This window comes from Meles meles, chromosome 9 (genome assembly GCF_922984935.1).
Source record: "Meles meles chromosome 9, mMelMel3.1 paternal haplotype, whole genome shotgun sequence".
NCBI classification, from domain to species: domain Eukaryota; kingdom Metazoa; phylum Chordata; class Mammalia; order Carnivora; family Mustelidae; genus Meles; species Meles meles.
Genome location: NC_060074.1, coordinates 47,453,505 through 47,478,751, shown reverse-complemented (window position 1 = coordinate 47,478,751; position 25,247 = coordinate 47,453,505). Strand labels below are relative to the sequence as shown.

The window sequence follows — 25,247 nt, the reverse complement described above, 5'->3', positions numbered from 1 at the left end:
CCTGAGGTGTACCCACCTCCAGGAGCAATGGACTGGGGTGGGAGAGAACATGCACTTGAGCGGACAGGCTGGGGGACCCAGAGTAGGTCCAGTGAGGACAGGGAGGGAGGAGGGGAGGTGCTGTGCTACCTTACCTTTCCAGGAGTACCCCCTCCATCTCTTGGGGGGCCTGGTTGGGAAAGGGCACCTCTTCTCCAGCTGCGTGAGGTTTGGCGCCTTTCCTGCTGGCCATCTTGCTTCCCTCCGCTGGCCCCTCTGACCCTCACGGCGCCTGCCCAAACCCCTCTTCCCTCCGTCTTTTCTATAGCATCCTTCCACAACGCCCACCCCTGCCCTTCCCTAGAGGTAAATTTTAAATTTTCACAACAGGTTTTTTGCACATCTGCATTTATTGCTAAATGTTGTAGATGCAAACCCCCTCTCTCCCCCAAAACTGTATTTGGGATCTTGTGTGCTCTGTTTTTTGGTGGTTGTTACTAAAGATTGCTTGCTGACCCTGCCCAGGCCTGGTCTCCTGCAGCCACACCTGCAGCTGGGACAGCCCTGGGCAGGGTGGGGTGTGCGTGTCCATTTCCTTTGTTGAATGTCTTCCATACCATGTGTTTCCATAGCTATGATCCGTCCCTTGGCCTTAATTTTGGAACCTGGAGATTATATGCAAACATGTGTAAAGGCTTATGAATATGGATGACACTGGAATTTTATAAATTCTAAAATAAAACATGAAACCAGATAGAGTCTGCTACAACTCATTTTGTCATGCAGCATGTCTTCTCTCGGTCCTGTGGAACCAGGGATGTCTTCAGCATGCTCTTAAGTGGTAACTGGAGATGCATAGGTAGTTCTAGTCTCTGGTGTGATTCTCCCAGCTGGCATGTGGGAGATGGGTCAGCAGTGCCCTGAGAGCAGAGAGGCAAGGCACTGGGAGGGAAGCAGGCAGTGGGCCCTGAGCAGGGGTGAGGCAGGCCAGCACAGCTGGTGTGGAGCCACCTGCCCTGGGGCCGGGAGGGAGAGGCCAGGGAGCAGCTCCAGCTATTGCTGCAGTCACCTGGCCTTGGGGGCCCCCAGCCAGCACCTGGGAGGTAAGGTGCCTGAGCAGAGACCCAGGGTCACTGAGGTCACAGCACTTGGGGCCAAGAAAGGGCAGGAGGTGAGCTGTGGTCCCTGAGGGCAATGAGCCTGTGATAGCTCAGGGGCCTCGGGAGTCCCTGTTCTCCAGCTTCGGCTGCCGACTTGAGGTGACCCCGTGACCTCAGAGAGAAGGGACTGGTGAGGCCTGGCGGACTCCTGGCGTTGTAAGCTGTGAGCCCAGACTCTTCTCCGAGGCCAGGGAGCTGTTGTCCTTTGCTCCATTTGTTCCAGAGAGAGCCTGTCTCCAGGAAAGGGTGCAAGAGGGAGTGACTGGACTGAGCATGGTCTGTCACGGGCCACGGCAGAGTGCCAGGCCAGGTGCCATGCCACTGGTCGACGGGGGAAGGGGACACGGGAGGACTGGGGGTTGGGGAGGGGCCCGCTCACCTCATTCTCAGCCAGTGCCTGCTTGGCCAGGTAGTACTCCCGCTTCACCTTGACCTCCACAGACTCAGGAATGTCGGGTATCAGGAGGTCAAGGACCCGGCTAATGGAGAACACCACATGCTGGGAGCAAGACATGGTATAAGCAGTGGGAGAGGGTGCCCACCCTTGGTAGAACAGATGCCTCTACTCGCCTGAACAGGGCCAGGTGTGGGCATCTGCTCCCCAGGTGTGGGCCAAGCTGCAGAAGAGCAGTGTGGCAGAGGAAACCCCTGGAGGTGGCAGGAGCCACAGCTACAACAGACACCTGTCCCAGACACAGTCCCAGGTTCTGGGGCCCTATAGAGCCTCCCGGCACACTTGCAGCCCCCAGAGACAGGCCAGGCAGGGACTGGCTGGTTCCAAGATGGGGAGAAGACCGTGTGCAGGAGAGCTGTGATGGGACCAGGTGGCGGTGCATGTGCATCCCACACCTGCACGCCACATGGTGGATCAGGCATCCTGGGGGCGGGGGGCAATGGGAGAAGCCAGCTGGGGAACTGGGAGCCTGGCTTACCTCAAACACAATGACGAAGGCCAGGCGGATGGCCAGAAGATTCCAGTAGGTCGGGGAATACTGCCCATCATCTTCCCTGAAAGCCTGGTACCTGCAGGAGACCAGGAAGTCAGTGGGGGCAGTTGGAGCTCTGTCTTTTCCTTCCCCGACCCTGATTCTGGACCCGGCTTACCTGAGGACATCTGGAGGAGCAAATACTCGTAAAGAGGGTACTCTGACAGGACCTTTAGCTTTCAGTTTTGGGGTCCCAAAGGGAAGGATGGATGGGCTGGATTGTCCCAGTGCCCTGAAGCCCAAACTGGGCCCCGTGGTGGCAAATGTCCTATTGTCCAGCGGATGTGCTAATCATGTACATCCAGCGGATGTAGCTACAGCTACAGTAAATCTGTGCTGCTGTGGGTGGTGTCACCCTACAACACCGAGAAAATGTGCCATTCCATGAGACCAGCGGCAAACTCTACTCACACTTGCCCACCCAGCACAGCTCTCCTGACTGAATAGGCTCATTACTTCCGGTTTGTCATCTTGCCATCCTTGGACAGCTTCTTGTACTTCTGACAAGATGTGACATTCTGCTTTGTGACATAAACTTACATGCTGCACTGGATGGAAAGCACTACCAGGGCCAATGTTGTAGGGGGGAAAATCTCGAATATTAAACAGTAATTGAGGAGGAAACCGTCAATGAATGTCATAAACTTTCAGTGGCTAAACTAGACACGACACAAGAGAGACTGGGAATGTAGAGACAATTCTTTGTAATCACCCTGAGTGCTCTACAGAGAGCCAGAATATGTCAAAGATATTCACTGTGCCCTTGAGAGACATGAGGGAAGACAGGTACTCCAACGTGGCAGGAGTTCCAGAAGCTAAGAATGCAGACTAGAGAAGCTCCTTTTGAAACAATGAAAGGGAGAGGCTTCCGGAACTAAGGAAAGACATCACCTTTTAGATCAAAAGCATGTACTGAGTTTCAGTGAGAAACTTTTGAGACTCTACCTGTGCTTCCTACAAGAAAACCAGGTCACAAGAGAGTAATAGTCCCAACGAGCTGAGGGAAAATAAGTCAGCCTAGAATTGTATGCCTGGGGGCACCTGGGTGGCTCAGTGGGTTAAGCCTCTGCCTTCGGCTCGGGTCATGATATCAAAGTCGTGGGATTGAGCCCCGCATTGGGCTGTCTGCTCAGCAGGGAGCCTACTTCCCCCTCTCTGCCTGCCTCTCTGCCTACTTGTGATTTCTCTCTGTCAAATAAATAAATCTTTTTTTAAAAAAATTGTATGCCTGCTATTTGAAGGACAAAGAGAGAATTCCCAGCATTAAAACCAACCTATGTCACCATAAGGGTATACCAACCACACACACCATTCCTGAAAGGGCTATTCCAGGATATACTACAGCAAGAATAAAAATGAACTCAGAGAGAAGGCAACGCTGAAGAAACCGTAGTCACAGAAGCTACTAAAATATACCAAATAGGTGTGATTAACAAATTCTAAAAATGTTATTTTTTAAGATTTTATTTATTTGACAGATCACAAGTAGGCAGAGGCAAGCAGAGAGAGAGGAGGAAGCAGGCTCCCCGGGGAGCAGAGAGCCCAATGTGGGGCTCTACCCCAGGACCCCGGTATCACCACCTGAGCTGAAGGCAGAGGCTTAACCCATTGAGCCACCCAGGCGCCCCCAAAATGGTTTTTTTTTAATAGTAAAACTAAAACTGTAACAATAACAAAGTGCAGTGGTGGGGGTTCAGTAGGCTGTAAAGTGAAGACCCTTGTCACACATGGGAAAGGAGAATGAGTCCCTACATTCTTGGTCAGGATCACTTACATAGTTAAGTGGAATGCTAAAAATGCAAGGGTGACTTCTAAAATAATAAAAATGGACACCATCAGTTCCAAATAAGCAAGAGGCCAGAGCTCCAGGACCGAGGTCCAGGAGCCACCGGCCCGACTCCACCCCACCCCAGCCCCCGGCGCCCCGTCCCCGCACCCCCCCACCCCCTCCCTGTTCTCACCTGCACGTGCGGTTGTGCACAGCCACGAAGGCGGGCGGGGCGCGCGCCAACGTGAAGTTGACAAAGCCGTGGAGGTCGCCGGTGCGGGTCCCCCGGTAGTAGGCACGCGGCAGGAAGTCGGACGTGAATGCCAGCAGGAAGGCCTGGGAGGGGCCGGCGGGTCAGCGGGAGCCTGTCTGCGCGGCCCCGCCCAGTCCCGCCCCGCCCCAGCCCAGCCCGGGCGCTCACGTTGCTGACCACTGCCAGGTGCGCGATGGCCGCCAGGATGTGGGACCAGATGCCGATGTCCTGCGCGCGCTCGGCCACCGGGCGCCGGCGCTGGCAGACGAACTTGCGCGCGTCCAGGCGGATCTCCACCCAATTGTTGAGCAGCGCGAAGAGGGGCGCGAGCGGGCACGCGGCCACGAAGATGGTGACGAAACCGAACTGCAGCACTGCAAACAACACCGGCGGTCACAGCCGCACCCCACCCACCCACCTCCCCGGCCCCACACAGTGTGACCCCGTCTGCCCGCAGAAGCCTTCCACAGCCACCACCACCACCCCCTTAGGGAGGCTCTGGCCACACCTTCAAAGACCCCTCTCCCAGGAAGCCTCCCCTGGCTGCTCACACAGCGCTGCAAGCCTTTCTGGCCTGGCTTGGGCCTCCTCGTGCTCCCTGAGGTCAGAGACTCTGGAGCTCTCCTCCCCAGTGCTCAGAAACCCTGTTTGCCTCATGCAGCCATGGAAGCAGGAACCTGCTTCTGATTTTAGGGCTGGCTTCTCCATTCACCCCCTCAGGGGAGCTTTAAGGAATAGCTTCTTTTTTTTTTTTTTTAAGTATTCTCTGCACCCAGTGTGGGGCTCGAACTCACAACCCTGAGATCAAAACTTGCCTGCTTCACTGACTGAGCCAGCCAGGTACCCTGGGAATAGCTTCTTGAAAGGGATTTCTGAATCTTATGTGAAATTATGGAGGGGAGCATGGGGTCCCATTTCTTGTCTGGTGGAGTAGGGACACAGGAGGTCAACCCCACTCCACGTCATCATGAAAACGCATGTCTCTCCCTCAAGAACCGTCCAACTCCCTTTTGTCCATAGATTGGTGGATGGTAACACTCTACCACCCCTTCCGCTTTGGCTAGCGGAGCACTCAGACCAGTGTGTGGTCCAGATACCCACTTTAGGTTAGGAGCGTGGGAGATAGATTCCCCTCCGTTGTCTCTGAGGAGGACCCTGCATTTGCAGGGACCAGTGCCTGTAGTGGATGCAAGCCCTGCCCTCCAAAAGGGCTTCACCCTGCGTGGGGGGTGAGCTGCACACATGGGTACCAGCTGACGAGGGTGCATTGGAGTCCAGCAGAGTGTGGGCATCAAGATCTCTGGGGAAAATCACCTCCTAGGTGTCCCCACATCTGGAGTCGGCCTTTGTCCTCACCCCCAGGGCCCGTCTCCGCAGCATTCTGCTTCTCTTCTCACTCCCGCCACGTGGCTCTGGCCCATGCTTGCCAGTGCCCCATTCAAGGCCCCCAGGCCCTCTTCTGGACCTCTGTGCCCGCAACGCTGTCCCTTCCCATTCTTGGCCATCCTCTCTCAGGCCCTCTTCCCTCCAACCCCCACAATCTCCTTTCCAGAGCCTTTGGGGGCCTGGCTCCATGGGGGACCCTCTGTCCCCACAGGTAGGTGTACACAGATGCCCAAGGCCATGGTCACTAACGTGGCTCCTACCCATTTCCAGGTACTCTTGAAACAGGCCTTCACAGGGCAGAAGCTCATAGTCAGCCTCCCAGGGTTCCTGGCCAGCTGCCTCCGGAGGCCCGGCCTTCCTCTTCTTGGAACGCAGCCGGAACTTCTGCCACCAGCTCTGTAGCTTCCTAGAGGTGGAAACACCCGGGGATATGGGTCTTGTTCTTCCAGGCTAAGCCCTGCGTGCTCCACAGTTCAAAGGCAGCAGCAGGCGAAGGTCTGAGCCATAGGGAGGGCAGGGGCGAAGAAAGCATCTACATCTCAGGGGTGGGGGGCATCCCCTCACCCGCACCCCTGCAGTGTCCTCCGTAAAATCAACATTGCTCCTGATAGCTTTTGTGGGGAATGAGTTCCCCTCGGGATCTGTAAAGCTGGGGCCAAGAGCTATGTCAAGGTTTGGAGGGGGCAAACGAGGGCAGTTTCTGTGCCGGGGGTGTGGGGGGCATATATGTCGCTCTGCCATATGCTGGGGAGGGGGTCATGTGCGCCTGTTGCTTTGCCACACTGTTACTTGTCCAGGCCCTGGCCCCTCCAGGCACCGAGCTATGCCCTGCCCTTATAATCCTGAGTTCTGCTTCACTGCGCCGACCTCACAGAGAAGCAAGACTGCTCCAAGGGCGGGGGGAGGGGTGTTGATGAAGGGTTGAGTTGGTCAAGGTCCCATAGCTACATCTTCATGGTGCCCCAGGAAAGCCAAGCTGGGAGCTGCTAGTGGGGTCTTTTTTTTTTTTTTTTTTTTAATATTTTATTTATTTGACAGAGAGAAATCACAACTAGGCAGAGAGGCAGGCAGAGAGAGAGGAGGAAGTAGGCTCCCTGCGGAGCAGAGAGCCGGATGTGGGGCTCGATCCCAGGACCCTGGGATCATGACCTGAGCCGAAGGCAGAGGCTTTAACCCACTGAGCCACCCAGGCGCCCCTGCTAGTGGGGTCTTAACCAGATGTGCAGGGGGGATGGGAGGGTGTTCAGATTGGCTCCAGCTCAGTAAGGGCGCCCCAGTGGGGCCAGTGGCGGTGGCACTGGGGAGATGGAGGCACCTGAAGCCTGGGCCCTCCCTTGCTCCTCCCTGGTGCTGCCCTTGAGGCTGGGGTTGACTCACGGGACAAGAATCTCCTGCATGTTGTTGATGATCTGCTTTCCCACCATGATAACCAGAAGCTCCTGCGCCAGCTCGATGAGGCAGCCTCCCGCCGCACACTACAGAAGCAGGGTTTCAGGTTAGCTCGGGGGAAGGACTGTCCTCCTACCCACCCACCCTTCTCTATGCCTCAAAGGTGGCCCTCTGCCAAGCTGTCACCTCCCTTTCAGATATGCCATGGCACACTGAAGACTGCAGAGACTCTCCCTCCCTTTCCCTGGGCTCACCCAAGCTCCCCACAGACTCCCCCAGATTGTGCAGAGGGATGATGGGGTGCTGACATATGGCACCCCAGATTTCCTTTGGGGACCCACACAGGGTTATGTGGGGCTGATCCTAGCCTGTTGCTAAAAGGAGGACTCAGGCCCCGCTAACCAGTGACCCAAATTAAGTGACAATTGGGCTGGGGCTTTTAAGGGAGCTCCTGAGACAGCATGCCTTGCACAGGGGTACTGAGCTAGAGGTGCTGGGCCAGCTGCAGGCATCTTCCCCACCAGGTAAGGTGACCCTGACTGAGAACACAGCCTAAGCTGGGAGAGCAGTGCAACGTTATTTAAATACCTGGATCCAGCCATACCTGAGACCACAGGGCCCTGAATATTTTCAGTACCAAAGCCAGTGACACTCCCTTTTTTGCTTAAGCCAGTTTGAGTTAGCAGCTTTTTTCACTGGTTGCTGAATGCTGCCTAGCTGATACAGTATATCACGCACAGTCATGCCCCTGAGTTGGGGTCCCCGCTACCCTGTCCCTAAGAAGCCCCTCCCATCTCATGTGAAACTGAGGTGGCCCCTTTGCAGTTAGCAGTTGGGGTGGGTCACTGCCCAGACCTGTGGGAAGGAAGGAGACCTCAGACAGGAGAAGAGGTGATGACCCCAGCAGGGGCTGTCAGGGTCCTGCCCATGTCCCCTGATCCAGCACAGCAGCCTTTGGGGACCTTCATGCAGCCCCTGGGCTCAGGCATGCTTGGCCGTCCACTGTTGAGGAACCAGATGTGCAAGGACCATCTGGAAGGTTTTTCTACAATGTCCCAGAGGGTCCAGGGCAGAGTCATGCCCGGGGGCTCACGGCAGTGACCCCTTCACTCAAGTACTCACAGGCATACTCCCTTCTGCCTGCTCCCCTGGCCTCTCACGTGCTCCCTGGGATGACACCCAGAACAATTACTTGCACCAAGTCTTTCTCTTGGGGTCTGCTTGGGGGACCCATGTGACAGCGGGCCTGTCCTGCACCTTGCAAGTTGGCTTAACTTGCACTTTGTGAAAAAGTAGGTTCCCGCTTGGCTCTCATGGCAGCTGGTGCTCACAGGGCTGGGGCCAGCCATGGGGAGCAGTCAAACCCGTCCTAGCCACCGGCCCCCAGACCAGGAGGGTCACCAGACTTTGCACCCCCAGGCCCTCACGGGGGCTCGTGTCCATCACTGGGGCAGGAACTGGGCTCAGGTGTGCCTCAGGGCATGCGGAAATAGGGGCACGGATAGGACATGTGGGCCCGGGGGTGGAAGTGGTGTGGGAGTGCTGCGGGGCTCTGGTGGCTCAGGACATACGCCTTGGGGTCCCCACCCCCACCGACAGGTGCTGGCCTCACCACATACTCACCTCCTCATTGCGGACCCCAAACAAGGTGTGATAGTTGCCTGGGTATCCCACGAACCTGGAGGAGAATTGAGGTCCTGAGGCCAGGAGTAAGGAGGGGCTCTGCCCTTTGACCTACTGAACCCCACAGCATCCACCTGACCGGAGGAGGCACGATGTGGACCCTGAAGCCCAGTTTGCTAGGTGAGCACACTCAGGGCTCTGGTGCCAACCGCCTGTCTTCCCTGGGTGTCTGGACAGTGTCCCAGCGCCCACACGGGGGGCCACGGGGGAACCGTGGCCAGAGGGAGCAGCGCTGACCTGCCCTTGAAGAAGGCGATGTAGATGGGGGAGGAGTAGAAGTTGACAAACTGGAAGATGAACACCTTGAGGGTGAAGGCATCCTCAAACTTGGTCTGGGTGCGGTGCATTTCTAGGGCACAGGGGGAGGGGACTTAGTCCCCCCACATGAGGCCGCCTCACCCTGGGTCCCAGGACTGATAAGAGGCTGGGGGTGGGCCGGTGGAGGGGCCAGAGGTGGGGCAAACAGGGTGACTTGAAGGGGACAGCACAGGAACACTGTGGGCCGCTCCCACAGGGCCCTGCCACTGCTGTCCCCACACCAGGAGCCTCTGCCTGGGACACCTGTCCCCACTCCCCGGAGGGCCACCCCACCCTCACTTGCTCCGTAGCACTCTTTCGCCCCAGCCCCCTCCCCAGGTGGGCCCTGAGCTCTCTGCCCCTGTCCCAGACCAGGCTGGAAGCAGACAGGAGTCTGTGGAATGGACAGACTGTTCATTAACATTTGTCCCAGGAAATGTGGGGCAGGGGTGAGGGAGGCTGCTAGAAAGGGCATGAGATGGGGGGGGAAGAGCAGGGCGGGGGCCATGGACAAGTCCGCCCCCACCACCCCCCCAGAGGGACAGCTCAGCTGTGAGGGTCTCCTGCTCTCCCCCAAAAGCTGCCTCAGGGGGAGGGCACGTTACGTCCCCCCGTGCCTCACTCAGACAGAAGGACCCTACTCATGGGAGAGGGGTGTGTTCTGCTGCCAGGGCTGTGTGAGTCCCTGGGTCAGTGCCCTGCAGCCTCGGACACTCACCCCATCTCGTCAGGATGTGAGCCAGGGCCACGTAGATCTTGGAGAGGATGAGGATGAAGACCAGATTCACCACGGACCCTGTGAAGCTGGCAATGCGTGAGGCCTGATGGGAGTAGGTGGGTCAGAGCGGAGAGGGGAAGGGGTGGTCCAGAGCCTTCCACCCACCAGCTTGGCAGGTGGAGACTCACCCAAGCTGCGAGGAGGGTGTTGTCCAACCGGGACATGAGGATGGCCATGATGGCCCGGTACAGGATGATGGACACGAGGCACATGACGACCACGGCCACCTGTAGGGCAGCCAGACACCTGAGCCCCCAGCAGGGGCCCGTGCTCTGTGCCCCTTCCTGGTGGAGGGCAGAGTGGGGGAGGGCGGGGAGGACAGTCCTTCAGACTAGAAGGCGGGCTTCATCTGGGTGTCAAGGGGCTGCTTTGCATTGTCCTTGGCCCTAGGTGCTGGAGAACCATTCCTCCTACCCCCACTCTACCCCCTCACCAACCAAGCAGTGGTGGGTGCTAATGTCTTGGAAGGGGTGGGAGGCTGGTCCCGTCAGGAAGCCCTTCGGCTAGAAGGCAAGGAGGAGGTGTTGGAGCCCGGTGCCGGGATCACTCCCCACCAACACCCATCCGTGGCTTGAAGGCTGCCACAGGGCCTGCATCCATGGGGAAATCTTCCCAGAGTCTGCGCCCTCCTCTTGCTGCCTGGCCCCCCAGCTGGGCCCCAGGCTGGGCCCCCTCTCTGGAGCCCAGGCAGCCAGGGGGCTGTGAGAGTCTTCTGGGTTACGGGGGAGGCAGCAGGCTCCCGGCATCCAGGGGAGAAGGGGTGACAAATGTGCCCCACATGGTCAGGAGGAGGGAGATGACGGGGAAGGGAGGCCAGGGTGGGAAGCTCACCATCATCACCACCACCACGGATCCCGCCAGCACTCGGCGCAGGCGGCTTCTCTTCGGGAAGTAGGGCTCGTCCTCCCCAGTGATGGGGTTCAGGGCCATCATGGGGGCCGAGGCGGCAAACTGGGGCCTAGGCCTCTCCTGGAAGGGAGCCAACGTTCAGCAGCGGCCTGCATACATGGGAGGGTGGCGGCTGCCGGGGCACCCACCTCGATGTCTTCGTAGTCGGAGCAGCCCCAGCGGTAGGCCAGCGTGGCGCTCGTGCGTTTCCAGTGCTCCAGGAGCAGCACAGCCCACAGCGCCATGAACATGCTGAAGAAGACGGTGCCTCCGTGGTCGAAGAGCCGGCTGGCCTGTGGGGGGCATGGGCAGGGTGTCTGGCTTACCCAGGATCCGAGGCCCCTTCATTCCCAGGGAGTTCTCCCTTTGGGAAGGGCCATGCCTACTCAGAAGCTGGTGGCTGGCTCTCTGGGGCCCAGGGCCCCCGATGGGGGTGGAAGGCTGCCCCAGGACAGCCTACAGCCTGAGGGACTGTCAGAGCTAGGGACAGACTCACGCGCAGAGTTCATGCTGTAACGGGCTGAGACTTTGGGGGACACTGGCTAGGGGCGAGTGTATTTGGCACATGGGATGGACATGAAATTTTAGGGGCCAGAGTGTGGCTTGTAGTGGCTTGAACTGTGGGCCTCAAAGCCAATCGGGCCTCAAAGCCGATCTCCATCTGGACTCAGAACGTAGCCTGATTTGGAGTGAAGGCCTTTGCATACGGAGTTAAGGTAAGGCCCTCCAGATGACAGAGCCCTAAGCCCAGTGACAGATCCTTACACGAGCAAGGGGAACAGAGCCTGCACGGGGAAAGGCCAGGGAAGCTGGGGGCGGAGGTTGACGCAAGCTGGAAGGACACAAGCCAGACGCCCGTGGCTCCCACACACTAGGAGAGGGGCACGGAATAGCTTCTCCAAGAAGCCCAACCCTGTGCATCTCGGTCCTGGACTGTGGCCTCCAGGACTGTGAGAAAACAGGGGTCTATTGTTTTAAAGACCTCAGTCATGATCATTCGTGACAGTGGCCCTAGGAAGCTGATTCAAATGGGGTCCCAGAAGTCTGTCAAAAGTGTGTCTGGTCCGTGGGTCCACCTTGGCACCAGGGCTCCAGGCCCAGTGTGCGGGGGAGGCAGGCAAGGCCATGAGGCCACTGTTCTCATGGAAAAGCTGCCATGCCCAGGCAGTGTCTTGGGCTCCGGGACTGCGGGCAGCCTTCGGCCGCCTGCTCAGTCTGCTTGTGCCCTGAGAGCTTCAGGGCTTGCCTGCCTGCCAGGTCTTCCCATTGAGCTTGGCTGGTTATCCCTAACAAGAAGAGGAAAGCTGAAGGACAGAACGATCCTGGTGGAAACATCGTCACAGTGGTTAGTTAGCTCACGGGGCAAGTGGGAGTCTGCCTTCGGTGGTGACAGGGCTGGGGCTCTAGACAGGGCGTGGCCAAAGCCAGCTCACCCACGCGGCTCCATACCTGGACCAGGCTGCAGGTGCTGGACAACAGCCAGAACGGGCAGTCGAGGCATAGCGGGCACATCTCAAAATTATCCTCACTACTGCACAGCTCCTGCCTTCGGGGCACAAGGCAGGTTGCAAGAACCATGGCAAGGACAGGACCCTGTCAGTCCCACCCCTCACCCTCTCCCTCCCCACCATGGCCTTTACCAGGCTCAGTCTTTCTTTAGAAAGTAGTTTTGGAATACATGCCAAGATAATTTTTGAGTTAACTTTTTGAAGTTTTAGCTCCATAATGAAGTAAAACCAAGCCAAGTCATTTACTTATAAGAAACGCTTATACTATTATAAGAAGGCAGGGTGAATGCCAATAAAATTAGCCCAGGAGCCCGCCTGTCCCCATGTGTCAGCCTGGGAGCCCGCCTGCCCACCTGTCAGCCTTCCAACCAGGTCTATAGGAGGGCAAGGATGTGCTCAGTGCTCACCTTCGTCCCCAGCTCTGCAAAGGGCCTGGCACCTGTGGGTCCCCCAAACACCCCCCCATTCAGGAAACACAGGACAAGTCCTGGGAGCTGAGAGGAGAGGACACTTACGTGGGCACGTCTGAGAACACCATGAAGCAGCCCACCAGGAACACCAGAGTGCCCACCGCCGCTGCTGGCAGGAGCCAGCCTGTGTAGAAACCTGCAGGGGCAGCACTGGGGTTGGCCATCAGGACCAGGATGAGAGACCCTGGCAGTTGGCTGTCAGTGCCCTGGGAAGGCCTGGCTGTAGCCAGAACTGAGCTAGGCACTGGGTGGGGGTCTGCTCAGCCACGCTTGTCCCTTGGGCACCCCCACCCAGCCAACAGAACCTGAGACCTTCTGGGACCTTCTGGAACCTTCTGGGAGGAAGCCAGCAAGGCACGGTGCTCAGGAATGTCCCCCAGCTGCTCTGAGCCCAGCTCTTCCTTCCTGTCCTCTGTCCTGGCCTCTGGACCCCCTACCATTGACTTCGGCACCCGACCCTCCAGGGCTCCTGCATGTCCCTTTCCTAAGACCCATTTGGCTCTAACCACCATGCCCAGAATGGACATCCTGTCTGTGGGAGGCACACAGCCCACTGCATTCCGATCTGGGAGACAGGTAGGGTCCATTCTGAATGTTTCCCTTCCCCCGCAGCCCCCTCTAACATGGCCAGGTCCCTCGGTTGCCCCCATCCCTCCAGCGGACACCTCACTGTCTCCCATGGGTCTAGCCCAGCCCCTGGTCTGGTGTCCCGCCTCCAGTCCCACCCTACAGCAGCCAGAGTGACACCTGACCCAGAAGCCCAATGAAGAGCCTGTTCTGCCCTGTGTTGCCCTGCAGCCTGGCTTTGCTTCCCATGGCCCCTGCTTCTCCTGGCCCTGAGATGGAGCCCCAAGGTCCTCCTCATATGGGCGGCCCCTGCCCTGTCTGGGTCCACAGTGGCTGTGGCCAGCCTCTCCTGTGTCACATGAGGGCGGGGTCCCTACAAAGACGCAGCACCCCAGCATGACTGGCCGTGTGAGTCCGGAGGAAGGACTGCCCTGGCCCGCAGCTGGAGGGCACATGTGCTGTGCTTGGGGATGAGAAGGGGCTTCAGAAGGGGGCAGAGGAGGGTGCTGCACTGGGAGTGGGGATAGAGCTGAGCCTGTGAGGGGAGCAGGAAGTCCTGGGATGCCCAGGGCAGAGGGTCATTCTGCAGGAGCCAACTTGCCCGCAGCGGGGGACAGGGTGGCTGACCCTGGGCCCTGGGCAGGGGTGACCTCCACCGTTTGGGAGTGCCTGCAGTGACTCCAGGCCTCGTGGGCCACGTGTTGTGGGCTGGGGACACTGGGGGCTAAATCGGGAGGGCCCTGCTTGCAGAAGGGGGCTGCCCATCCCTCACTGGGGCAGTAGGAGGCCCCCAGAGGAGCCACAGGCATACGGCAGGGGCTGGCAGTAGCTGGGTGGGGGTAGGGCTGGGGATTGGGAAGCATTTTCCTCTGGTGTCAGTGTGGCTCCCCTCAAGGGGGCAAAGATCAGCAGCTTGAAGCCTGAGCTGGAGGGTGCGGGAGGTCCAGTGGGGCAGCGGGGTGGGACTGACCGAGCCAGGCGAAGTAGAGAGCCACCTTCTCCCCGAAGTAGCTGCGCACATGGTCCAGAGGCTGGCACTTGTACCACTTGTGCCAGCGAGCCCAGTACTGGAACAGGATCTGCCTCTGGGTGAGGCCTGCAGCCTGTGTGCCCTCCGGGGGATTCCTAAATGGGCCCTGTGGACAAGAAGCCGTCCAGTGGGGAGATCCAGGTGGCCCTCCCCGAGGTGGGGGACCCGAGGGCTACTCAAGGGAGGAGAGCATGATGCCGGGGGACTAGGCAGCCAGGAAGGCCTCGTCTGAGTGGAGCCCCTCAGCCAAGGCTCCTGGGGTCCGAGACCAGGGCAGGGAAGGGGGGAGCAGTCTCAGAGAGGTGTGGTCCCCGGTGAACATGGGAAGGTGGGGCCAGCTGTGCCTCCCAGAGAAGGAAGGCGCTATCAGTGGTGGGGGAGGCACCAGGCCTTCCCAGCCACGTTCCCACTGTCGCACAGCGGTGGGTACTGGCCTGGCCCAGCCCGCAGGCCCCACCACCCCTCTATGCAGCTCTGAGGACTCACGGTGGGTCCTGTGTGTGAGGACCCAGCCCCACACGCTGGACGTCTTGTTGAGGACACTGGTCAGGCTGACAGGTGCCCCTCGCCAGCACTGGCCTGGTTTACCTCACCGTCTTCCCCAAGATGGAAGCTGCCACATGGCAAGGAGGGTGGTCTCTGGCCCCCATGGCTTCAGACAGGCCACTGTGGGGCTGGATCATGTCACCAGCGTGTTGTCGATCTCTGGCATGGCCACCCATCTGCTCATGGCTGTCTAGCATGGGGGGCAGGGCCCCGGGGTCCTCCTCGGCCAGGAACTCAGCCTCACATCCAGGCCAGAACCCCCCACCCCAACAACCAAGCCCCTGCTCTCACATCATGCAGGGGGAAGGCCGCAGTGAAGACACCCTCTGCCAGCAGCTGGTCGATCCCAAACAGACCTTTCTTCTCGTGACCATATGGGGTCTTGGCCAGGAGGGCAAACAGCTGGGGAGAGATGGACATGGTACCCGTTACCTGTCATGTGAAAGCAGGGCAGGACTGTCCCGGACCTCTCGCCTCCCTGCTGACAGTGCCCATACGGTGTGGTCACAGTTCTTGCTCATCTGGCCGCCCCCACACACCACAGTCCCACTTTAGAAATGGGGGGACCTTGGCTAGAGTCACTGGACTCACAGGGATCCAGTCTGGATCTGAACCCAGGCCCTGGCTGCACACAGCTGGCTCCCAGTCCATACTCTAGGCAGGAGTCATCTTCTATCGGGGTTCCTGTGTCGGGGGTGGGCACTGCCCTTGGCCCGGGCAGCCCACAAGGCCCTGTGCCCTTTAGTGGTCAGCAGGGGGCTCTCCTGGGCAGGCCTATCCCCCGTCTTCCCCTCCAAGGCCACTGGAACAGTCCTCCCGCAGCGGCTGGTCTCAGGGATACTGTGGCTGCGGGTCCACTTTGACCCTCGATCCCCTTCCCTGCCAACCAGCAGGACCCATGCCCACCTGGGGACCTGGGGGTCGTGGAGGGGTGCTGAGCAGGGCTCCCATGGTGTAGTGAGCTGGAGGGCAGCCTGGAAGCCTCCAGCACTCAGCTCTAAGGGGCCCCCGGCCCAGGGCTTTGGCACTGTGATCACAGAAGAGCTTTCCTGTGTCCACAGAGGCCTCTGTCCCCAGCTCAGGGCCACAGCGGGGATGCCCACTCACAATTTGGTGCCTCTTGGTGCTGGTGAAGAAGGTGTCCTGGTTGTCACTCCCAAGGAACCTGTGGGGTATGGAAGCACAGAAGTCCAGCCCCTGCAGCAGCACACACCCGGGAGTGCATGCGGGGGGCGCACACGCATGGCCTCATCCCATGCCCAGGAGAACAGCCACCGTCCCGCCAGCAGCATTGACCCCAGCTGGCCCCTTTCCTTTTCTGGAGGCTGAGGTAACAGAAAGTTCTCCAGACAGCACAGAAACGCCCACAGACAGTGGGCAAGTCGGTGGGGGAGCCTTCCACGTGTCCCCAAGGCTCTGAGCGTGGGACCAACAGGCTCGTGGGTTGTATCTTGTGGTGGCCTGTGTGGACGGACGATTGACCCCAGGATCTTGGGAAGTACCATGGGTGGAGGCAGGCTGGTTTCCCCCAGGCCTGGAAGGAGGTGTTCTCAGCTTGGGCAGTGAGACCCCGTGGGAGTCCTTAGAGCTGGTTACCGACATGGGTCCCCACTCGCCCCTGATGCTGGCCTTGTCCGCAGGCGGGCTGTGTCTGTGTGGGCAGCTGGGGCTGTACCGTGCACGTGGATGGGCCCCGTTCAGTTTTTGCCTCTGAAGTGAGGCGCCTGGGCCCGAAGAACCTGCCCCCCATGGCGGACCTGTAGCTGAGCAGGAGACACACCTGTGTACCCAGCCAACTCTGGGGGATATTTGTTCCCCAGCAGCCCTGGCCTTCCCTGACCAAGGTAGTCAGTGCTTGCCCCCGGAGGGGCATGTCCCCGGTTGGAAGCCCTAGGGAGGGAGTGAGACTGTGAAGGGGGCACCTTGTCTGAACTCAGTCCCAAGCTTCACATTTGCTGTGCAGCAGGGTCTTGCCGCGGGAGAAGCCCCAGGCTCACCTTGACAGCTTGCTCACTTTGAACTGGCAGGAGTAGTACTCGGGGGGCACACCAGGCACGTCCTCCTGCAGGATGTTGGGGATGCCCAGCCACGCCAGCAGGCCCGCCGACCAGTTGGAGGCCTGGTTGGGCAGCTCCTGGAAGGCAGGGGTGTTTGGCTCCCACTCCCGAACAGATATGATGGGGAGACCGGCACTGTGCCGTGGGGTGGGGGTGTAGGAGGGTGCTGAGTGCCCATCTGCCCTCCCCCGCCAACCCTCTGCCCTGCTGTGGGCCCTGCGGGGAGAGACCAGGCCAGCCCCTGCCCCTCTCCAGGCCTCGGGCTCCAGGGCTGCCTTGCTGGGCTGTTGGAGGCCCAGATTTGGGGTGGGAAGAGACAGGAGGGCAGCCCTGCCTGTCCATTCCCGTACCACGAGGGTCAGAGGGGGCTGGCAGGGTGGGCAGCACTGAGGCCCCCAGGCAGGTCATCCTCAGGTCACCTGGCAGGTGCTCCCCCCTCTGCCCTGTGTCCCCTAGGCTGGGGTTGGCCCTCCCTGGGTGGCGGGGGAGGGGTGGTCTGGGCCTGGAGGAGGCACACGCCCCCGGCTCCCTGAGCTGCCCAGTAAGGCTTCTTGGGGTACAGGGATGCGGGCTGGAAGGGACCCTCAAGGACCCTGAGTGGGGAGCCTGTGGGGTTGTTGGCACTGTGGGGGACCCCCCGTACCTGCAGGGGCAGCTTGAGGCGCAGGTCCTCTGCGTAGTAGCAGAGCACGGCCCAGGGGGCGCTGAGGAGGATGTAATGCACAGTGCCTGGCCCGTCCTGCATGGTGCGCTGCGGGGACAGGGGCTCCGTGAGAGCCTGAGGGGGCACACGTGTGTGTCCACTCACACTCCTGGGGAAGACGGAGGTCTCTGCAGCTGTGGCAATGGCTCCCCAGCCCCAGCCGTAAAGCCGTTGGATAAAGGGCAGCTTGCTTGTGCGAGCGCCTCCAGACGCTTAGCTGGCCGTGAGCCCGGCCGTTGGGAAGTCAATACATCGGCCATGGGGGAAGGGGACGGGGATGTGGGGGCCTACGTCAGCCATGGCCTCCGGGACCAGCGGGCCCCCACAGGTGGTTTGCTCAGGGACTCCCCGCCCCGCTCTCCTGACCTAAGGGGGCCGTCAAGTCAGCGTTCAGTTTGCAGTTAGAGAATAATGGGCTTGGCCTTGGACAAGCCATTGGGCGTCCGTGTTATGCGTGGACATGGAGCAGTGTGCACACCTGTGTCAGTGGGCGAGCATGACTCTTCACGTGTGTGTGTGTGCAGACATGTGGCAGGTGTTCCTGGAGTCATGGGACCAGGACTTGGGGCGCCACTACCCCACACAGGCTGGTTTCCAAAACCCCTCTCTTCCCTAAATGCGCATGCCCAGGCCCCGCCTGGGGACCCTGGAGCAGACACGCAGGCAGGGCGAGCAACCCCAGCGAGAGGAGCCATGTGCTGACACCCACCCTCTAGACTGCCCCCTGCTGTCGCCTGTGTCTGTTCTCCTGCAACCCCCACTAAAGGGAAGCCCGCCCTTCCCGATGACGGTTCTGCAAACTCATGGGGCCACGCCAAGGAGCCACAGATCCCAAAAGCTTTTTCCATGATAAAGGGGGGCATCTTTTCATCCCCACCCACAGGACTGTCAAGTGATCCAAACTTGAAGGGGAGGGGGTGTTAGCTCTTGACCCCCAATCCTCTGGCTGTATGGCTACCGGTGGCTGTGGCCCTGTGGAGGGGTGTCGGTGGTGGGGTGGGGGGGAGGTGAGCACAGCACATGTCAATTCCCGCAAGGACACCATCGTTAAGAGGGGTACATCCCCTGGGGAGTTCTCTGAGCAAGGACGCCGGCCCCGCAGTCGCCGCACCACGTACAGGGGCACATCTCAGAGGCACGACCCGGGACGAGCAGAACGGATTACGGTCCCGTTCCATCAAGTCCAAGCAAACAAAACCAAGCTGCACTGTTTGCAGCATCTAGTTGGTGCGGAGATGATAAAGACACGGGAAACTGTGATCAATGTCAAATCTAGGACCGGTTCGCTCTGGGCAGGCAGAGGACACCTGATGGCAGGACCTGCTCCCAGGGACGGCGGAGGACAGTGGGAAGGGTGGGTGGAGGACCCGCAAGGCGAGGCCTCAGGGACCAGGTGATGTGAGGGGTGTGAGGCAGGCAGCGAGGCTGGTGAGGCTTCAGGGCTGCGTACTCTACCGGCCCAGACCCCCTGAGCAGCTTCACGCCTTCTGCCACTGAACATGTGCTCAGCGGGGCCGCTGTCACAGAGGACACAGTTGGGGCAAGGGGCTGCTTTAGTGGATGCGTTCTGTAAGCACAGCTAGTCCTCATCACGAGGATTCCACCTAGACACACCTACACAGAAAAATGGGAGGGTGGCTCCCAAATATTCGGAGGGTCCGAAAGGCTCTGGCTCCAGGCGCAAACTGGGCGTGCAAGGGCCTATGATCAGTAGTCCACAGGCACGGGGAGTTCGCCAAGGGTGGGGCACCCAGCAGGACTTTGGTGTGGGGTTTGTTCCGGGGCTCTGGACCCCATGCCCTTGGGCCTTGTTGGGACGGTCATAGGTCATCCAACAGATGCAGAGCCCACCACTGACCCCAGTACCTGGTCCATGCACAGTCCAGCTGCACGGAGGTTCTCCAGAAAGGTCTCCCTCCAGGCTGCGTGTGTATCTGTCTTGTCCCCGGTGGTGGGGTCCTGCCGCTCACCCAGCTTCAGGTCTTCCTCCCAAACAAGGACAAAGTCTGCTAGGAACCAGCAGGGACGAAGTCAGGGCTGGCATCCCAGCTTTTGGGAGGCGTGGGGAGTAGGAGCCAAGCTCGTGGACCCTTGACCTGCTGCTCTATGTCTCCTTCCCAGCCCTCGCTGTGGTCCTGGTCAGGGCTGGGAGGGCTCGAGGACAGCACTGGCTGATGGGAGGGGCTGCTGAGGGGCTGGAGCCTGCTCTGGGCTCTGCGGGTTAGTCCCCACACCCCACGAGGCTCCAAGGACTTTCAGTGCAAGTCACCCTCAGAATTCCCTCCCTGACATAGAGAACTGCAATGGCGGGACAAAATGTGGGAAGCCCCTGCTTTTCTGGCAGATATGCAAGAAGGAGTCAGCACAGCACAAGGGGTAAATAAATAGGTAAATATCAGAGTAAAACTTTCTAGTTACAGATAACAAGACCTTTTAGATAGAAAAAACCCAGGGGGCACCTGGGTGGTTCAGTAGGTTAAGCCTCTGCCTTCGACTCAGGTCTGATCTCAGGGTCCTGGGATCGACCCCAGCATCAGTCTCTCTACTCAGCAGGGAACCTGCTTCCCTTCCTCTCTCTCTCTGCCTGCCTCTCTTCCTCCTTGTGATCTCTCTGTCAAATAAATAAATAAAATCTTAAAAAATAAAAAGAAAAATCCAAAGGAATTCACTATGAAATTATTACAACTAATAGCAGATTTTGCAAAGTTGCAGGACACAAGATCAACATATGGAAATCAGTTGGGTTTCTATACATTAGCAATAAGCTCAAAATGAAAGGAGGAAAACCACTTCCATTTGTAACAGCATCCCAAATAAAGTATTTATAAACAAACTCAACAAAAACTGTGTAAGACTTATCCTTCGAAAACCACCAAACATGGTTAAAATAAATTGAGAAGCTAAATATATGCAAAGACACCCCATGTACATGAATCAGAAGATTAATATTATAATGATAGCATTGTTCCTGAAATTAATCTACAGATTCAACAGAATCCTCATCAAAACCCCAGCTGTTTTCTATTGTTTTTTTTTGTTGTTTTTTTTTGTTTTGTTTTGGTGGGGGCTTTTTTGCTTGTTTTTGTTTTGTTTTTCAGAAAATGACAAGTCTAAAATTCATTTGGAGATACAGGAGACCCAGAATGAACAAAACAATGTTGGAAAAGAAGAACAGAATTGTAAGACTCACACTTTTGGACTTCAAAACTTACTATGAAGCTAGAATAACCAAGACAGTGTGGTACTGGTAGAAGGACAGGCATACAGACCAATCAAATATATTTGAGGTTCTGAAAATAAATCCGTATATTTATGGTTAATCCATTTTCTTTTAAAAGGGGGCACTACAATTCAATAGGAAAGAAATAGTGTTTTCAGCAAATGGTGCGGGGACAAGTGAATATCCAGATTGGAAAGAATGAATTTGGACCCCTACCTCACTCCATACACAAAAATTAACTCAAAGTGAAGTTAAGATCCTAAGAGAAAGACCACAGACCTAAGTATAAGAACCAAAATGCTAAAGCTCTTGGGAGGAAACAGTAGTACGTCTTCATGACCTGGTTTAGGTGAGGGTGTGTTAGCTAGAGCTTAGCAGGAAGAGAGAAGACTGTGGGACTTATGCAAAATAAAAAAGCTATGTGCTTCAAAAGCACCACCAAGAAAGTGAAAAGTAACCCAGGGAATGGGAGAAAATATTAGCAAATCATATATCTAATAAGGAACCTGTATCCAATATACATAAAGAACTTTTTCAGCTCAGCGCTAGAAAGACAAAATAGCCCAATTTAAACATGGCAAAGATTTTGAATAACCATGTTTCTACAGAGACAGACAAGTGGCCAATAAGACGGTGAAAGGATGCGGGGTGTTGTCATCCATGAGGGACTGAGGGATCAGAACCTCAGTGAGATGCCACGTGGTCCTCAGGAGGAGGCTACTAGAGGCCAACAGCAGGAACGCTAGGGGCGGCTTATCAAGGGGTGCAGTCACTTTGGAAAAAGGTTGGGTGGTTTCTCGAGAGTGTCCAATCCCAAGTTACCCTATGGCCCTGCTGTCTCACAGTCCTCTCCAAGACAAGGGCCCCACGAAATCTGGGGCAGGAATGTCCCCTGCTGCTATGTTAGTCACACGAGCCATGGAATGGGGGCCACCAAGATATCCATGGCCAGATCTTTCGTGGAGACACCTACATGGGTCGCCGGCTCACCAGGTGCCTCAAGGCCTCATTTCCAGGAACGGCTGTCCTGCTCCCTGCAGTGGCCACGTGGGGTCCTTCCCACCAGCAAGGCCCGACCGTCCCAGTTTCCTCACGGCCTCGCTAATGCTTGTTAGTTTCTGTTTTGTTTTATTATTTGTAATAGTTGCTGTCCCGCGGGCCATTAGGTGAGGGTGTGTGCTCTCTGGGGCTGTGGGCACGTCGGCAGGCGGCAGGTGGCAGCGGGGAGCCCAGGCAGGGGACAGGGGCGGGCTTGCCTTCGGAGGGTGGCCTCTGCCCCTCAGGAGGGACCCCCGCCCTGCCAGTTCCAGCTCCCAGGCATGCTTTGCTCACCCCCAAGCCCTCCCCTGGGCACCCTGGGCACAGCACTTGACACTGGGGCGGGCATAGGAGGAAGTGCTGGATGGGGGAGGGGCTGCCTGGTTACTGGGAATGTGACCGGCTGCCACCCGTGGGCGTCCCATATGTTTCCCCACCCCAAGGACTAACATGGGCACAGTTGTCAGACACTGGGAGGGGCTCACCTACTCGGGGCTTGGAAGGGCTCCCCACCCTGCGGGCGGCCTCCTGGTGTCCATTCAGCTGGAAGTAAAGGAAGGGGCATGGCGGCATTCTGACACTGACGACTCCTCCACCTCCTGCCCCTCCCATGGGTGCTCCCCCCAGGGGAGCCGCCCCCCACCCCACCTCTCTTCAGGGACACAGAGGCATGAGCAGAGAATACAGCCACTGTGTGTGGGCAGAGCGACTCCCAGACACAGGCACGTCTAGGGCTGAGGTCAGCCTCATGCCCCCTCTGGCCTCCCGAAGGCCACATGTGCCTCCAGGCACCTGGCTGGGCTGTGCACAAGGGTCAGGCTTGTAGGTAGCATGGGCAGGACCCAGGGGTGCCCATGACTGAGGGCCTCCAGCAGCTGAGGGAGAGCCAGACAGCCCCCCAGGTGGCTCTGCGCCCAGGTCCAAGGTGGTCATGGCGCCCAGAGTGTTTCTAAAAGGTCCAGATGACCCCCAGGCAAGTAACCAAACACCATGGACATAGCTGAAGTCCTCATCCCTCCTCTGGGGCAGGGGGTGTCCGGGGTTTGTACCCTCCCGGGCCACTTCCACACTTTGCACAGGTCAGAATGTGGCATCTCAAGGAACATTCTGTGTTTAAGCTTCAGGACATGATAAGCATCCCTCTAGCTTTCCTTCCCGTGGGTGGGACTTGGCCTGGCCCAGCCTGTGCCCGGCCTCTCACCTAGCCTGTCCCTGAGGTTGTCTGCATGTCCCCCAGGGCCGGGGAGCTGGGTGGTGACAGCTCCAGGGCACAGGAGGGCCGGCATCAGGTGAGGGCTGTGAGAAGACACGGTGGCCATGGGCCTGGGGTCCATGCCCACCAGCTGGGACCCCAGGTGGGGCCATTGTCTTCTGGGTCCCTGAGTCTCATCAGGGGTTGAGGGCTCAGGCCCAGGCAGAGAGAGACCCTCCTGAACCGTGGGCCTGGGTCCCCAGGAGGGGAGGCAAGAGGCTGCCTCCTGAGCTTTACCTGTGAGGTGCTGGCTGTGCTCCCGTATGAGTCCTTGTTCTTGGCGCCAGGGACCATGTCGATCAGGTTGGTGCTGTCCTCCTCCCGGGCCAACCTCCGTGGCATTCCGATACTGCACCCACAACCCCAGGGGGGCCGGTGAGACGTGGTCCCCGGACTACCACGCAGCCCACGTGAACCCACGTCATCGGGGAGGGCACAGGACAGAGCAGTGGCCCAGGGCGGGTTCGAGGCTGAGCTGTCCCACCTGGAAGCGCAGGACAGTCCCCCACGTGGGCCTCCAGGTCTAGGAGCAGACCAAGGAGAAGGAGGGAGTGTCTGAAGGCTTGGCCCTGCAGTTGTGTGTCTGTCCACCTGTCCAGTGTGTGTGCCTACCTCCCTATCAGCCCTGCCTGGGGTGGTGGGGCCTGAGGGGGCTCAGAGGGGTGGGTTCAGAGACCCCCTCTTCTTTCTGCTCCCCTACAGGAGGAGCAGAGGACACCCTTCCATTGAGATGAGGCCTCGGCTCCTCCTGGACCTGCTGGGGAGGGTGGCCTGGCCACGCTGACCCTTTGTCCCCCCGACCCAACCTCTGGGTCCCCCTGTGGGGAGATCAGATGCTACTGTTCCTGTGGACAGGTTGGCAAAGTGGGGCAAAGAGCGAGAGGAGCCCTGTGGCCCAGAAGGGGGTGGTTTGAGTGGGGGCTGGCCATCTGTCCCAGCACAAGGGATGAGGGCCTTCACCAGCCACAGAGGCTGGGAGGGCGTGAGGCTGGAGCTACAGGAGGTTGGAGGGGACAGCTCATTGAGGCCAGAGGGCCAGAGAGGAAGAGATGTGAGCCTGCAGCTCCTGACTGTCTTCCAGGTTCCAGAGGGCCTGGAGCCAGGGGTTGGCCTTATGACATGGTCCCTGGTATAGGTCCAGTGTGTGTCAGGGGGCAGTCCCGGAGGAAGTCTGGAGAATTTGAAGTCAGCTAGCTGCCTTCGGTACTGCTGACCACTCCCCACCCTATGTCCCTTCTGGGTGCTCCGTGCAAAGAGGATGGGGACAGAGGATGCCCCAGCCACAAAGGCCATAGAAGTGACCTGCACCATGTTGGCCCACTGGGCAGGTGGGAAAATTGAAGTTCCCTGGGATTGGAGGTGCCCTGCCCAAAGCCACACTGAGTGCCTGGCCTTTTTCATCCACCCCCAGGGCCAGGCAGGCCTCAGGCAGCAGGGTGAACCTTAGATAGAGCTTCAGGGCACTGAGAACCCTGATGGCTAGGGGTGCTCATGCAGCCTCCCTGGAGTCCGTCTCCCCACCTCCATCCCTGTGGCCCTTGCATCATGGAATGGGTTCCCACCTGGCAAGGCGGCTTCCGGAAGAGGCCTCTGAGGTCACGGACAACCGTCCAGCACCAGCCTGGTCTGGGCACTGGAGTCTGGGCCAGACCCATAGGCAGAGAACTGGGAGGGACCGCGTCCTTGTGGTCCTGCCCAGGTGGGGCTGTCCACTCAGGTGTCCTCACCTTGCCTGGCAAATGGGCAGGAGAAGGGCCTGGCGTAGCTGCCTGGCAGGGGGCAAGGTCTCCCAGCTCTTGGAACAGGATCTGCCTTTGTTTGAGAAGGGGGTGTGGGGCTCTGGGTCTGCAAACAGAGGCAGCTCATTTCCCTAGAGCCTCTCCCTGTCTCACATGCAAATGCCACCATCCCCCCCCAAAGGATGCAGCTCATCTTTCTCCCCTGATTTACTTAGGAATGTCACTGTCGGCTGCTGCTGTGGAGGGACAGGGAGTGGTGGCGCCTGGCTGGGGCGGCCACGGAGGGGTTGGCCGCCATCTCCACCTGGTGGGCTGCTGTCCAGAGACTTTGAGGGCCCGGCTTGCACAGCCAGTTCTGCCATTTCCTGGGTGTGACCTCAGGGTCCATCTGTGAAAGGGGGTGCCGCCCTGCTCACTGCAGGGAGGGGTCCCAGCCACCAGGTCCTTCCTGGGTCTGGGCCTGTCTCCCAGGAGCCCACTCCGTCCTCCCCACAGCACTGCTCTCTTGTGGCCCTCTTGTGCGAAACCTAGAGTCCCACCGTCGTCCTGG

The 25,247-nt window shown here is 58.7% G+C and overlaps 1 protein-coding gene across 6 annotated transcripts; it reads right to left on the bottom strand.

Moving 5' to 3' along the window:
* Positions 1-466: 466 nt before the first annotated feature.
* On the bottom strand, positions 467-24,648 carry ANO7 (anoctamin 7). Of its 6 annotated transcripts, none has more exons than XM_046018045.1 (24): positions 24,521-24,648; positions 23,196-23,307; positions 22,192-22,249; positions 19,315-19,457; positions 17,389-17,496; positions 16,686-16,822; positions 15,796-15,853; positions 14,980-15,090; positions 14,083-14,248; positions 12,591-12,681; positions 12,017-12,113; positions 10,717-10,860; positions 10,511-10,648; positions 9,808-9,906; positions 9,620-9,722; positions 8,842-8,974; positions 8,545-8,599; positions 6,910-7,007; positions 5,793-5,938; positions 4,315-4,520; positions 4,087-4,229; positions 2,072-2,162; positions 1,519-1,638; positions 467-1,369 (listed from the first exon to the last, which is right to left on the bottom strand). In XM_046018045.1, the coding sequence occupies exons 2-24, from the start codon at positions 23,298-23,300 to the stop codon at positions 1,253-1,255; spliced, it is 2,667 nt and encodes an 888-aa protein (XP_045874001.1). In that variant the 5' UTR covers positions 23,301-23,307; positions 24,521-24,648; the 3' UTR covers positions 467-1,252. The 6 variants fall into 6 exon arrangements, with proteins under 6 accessions (XP_045874001.1, XP_045874004.1, XP_045874002.1 ...); XM_046018048.1 differs by having other exon boundaries at positions 8,842-8,953; XM_046018046.1 differs by having other exon boundaries at positions 19,315-19,454.
* Between the last annotated feature and the right edge of the window lie 599 nt (positions 24,649-25,247).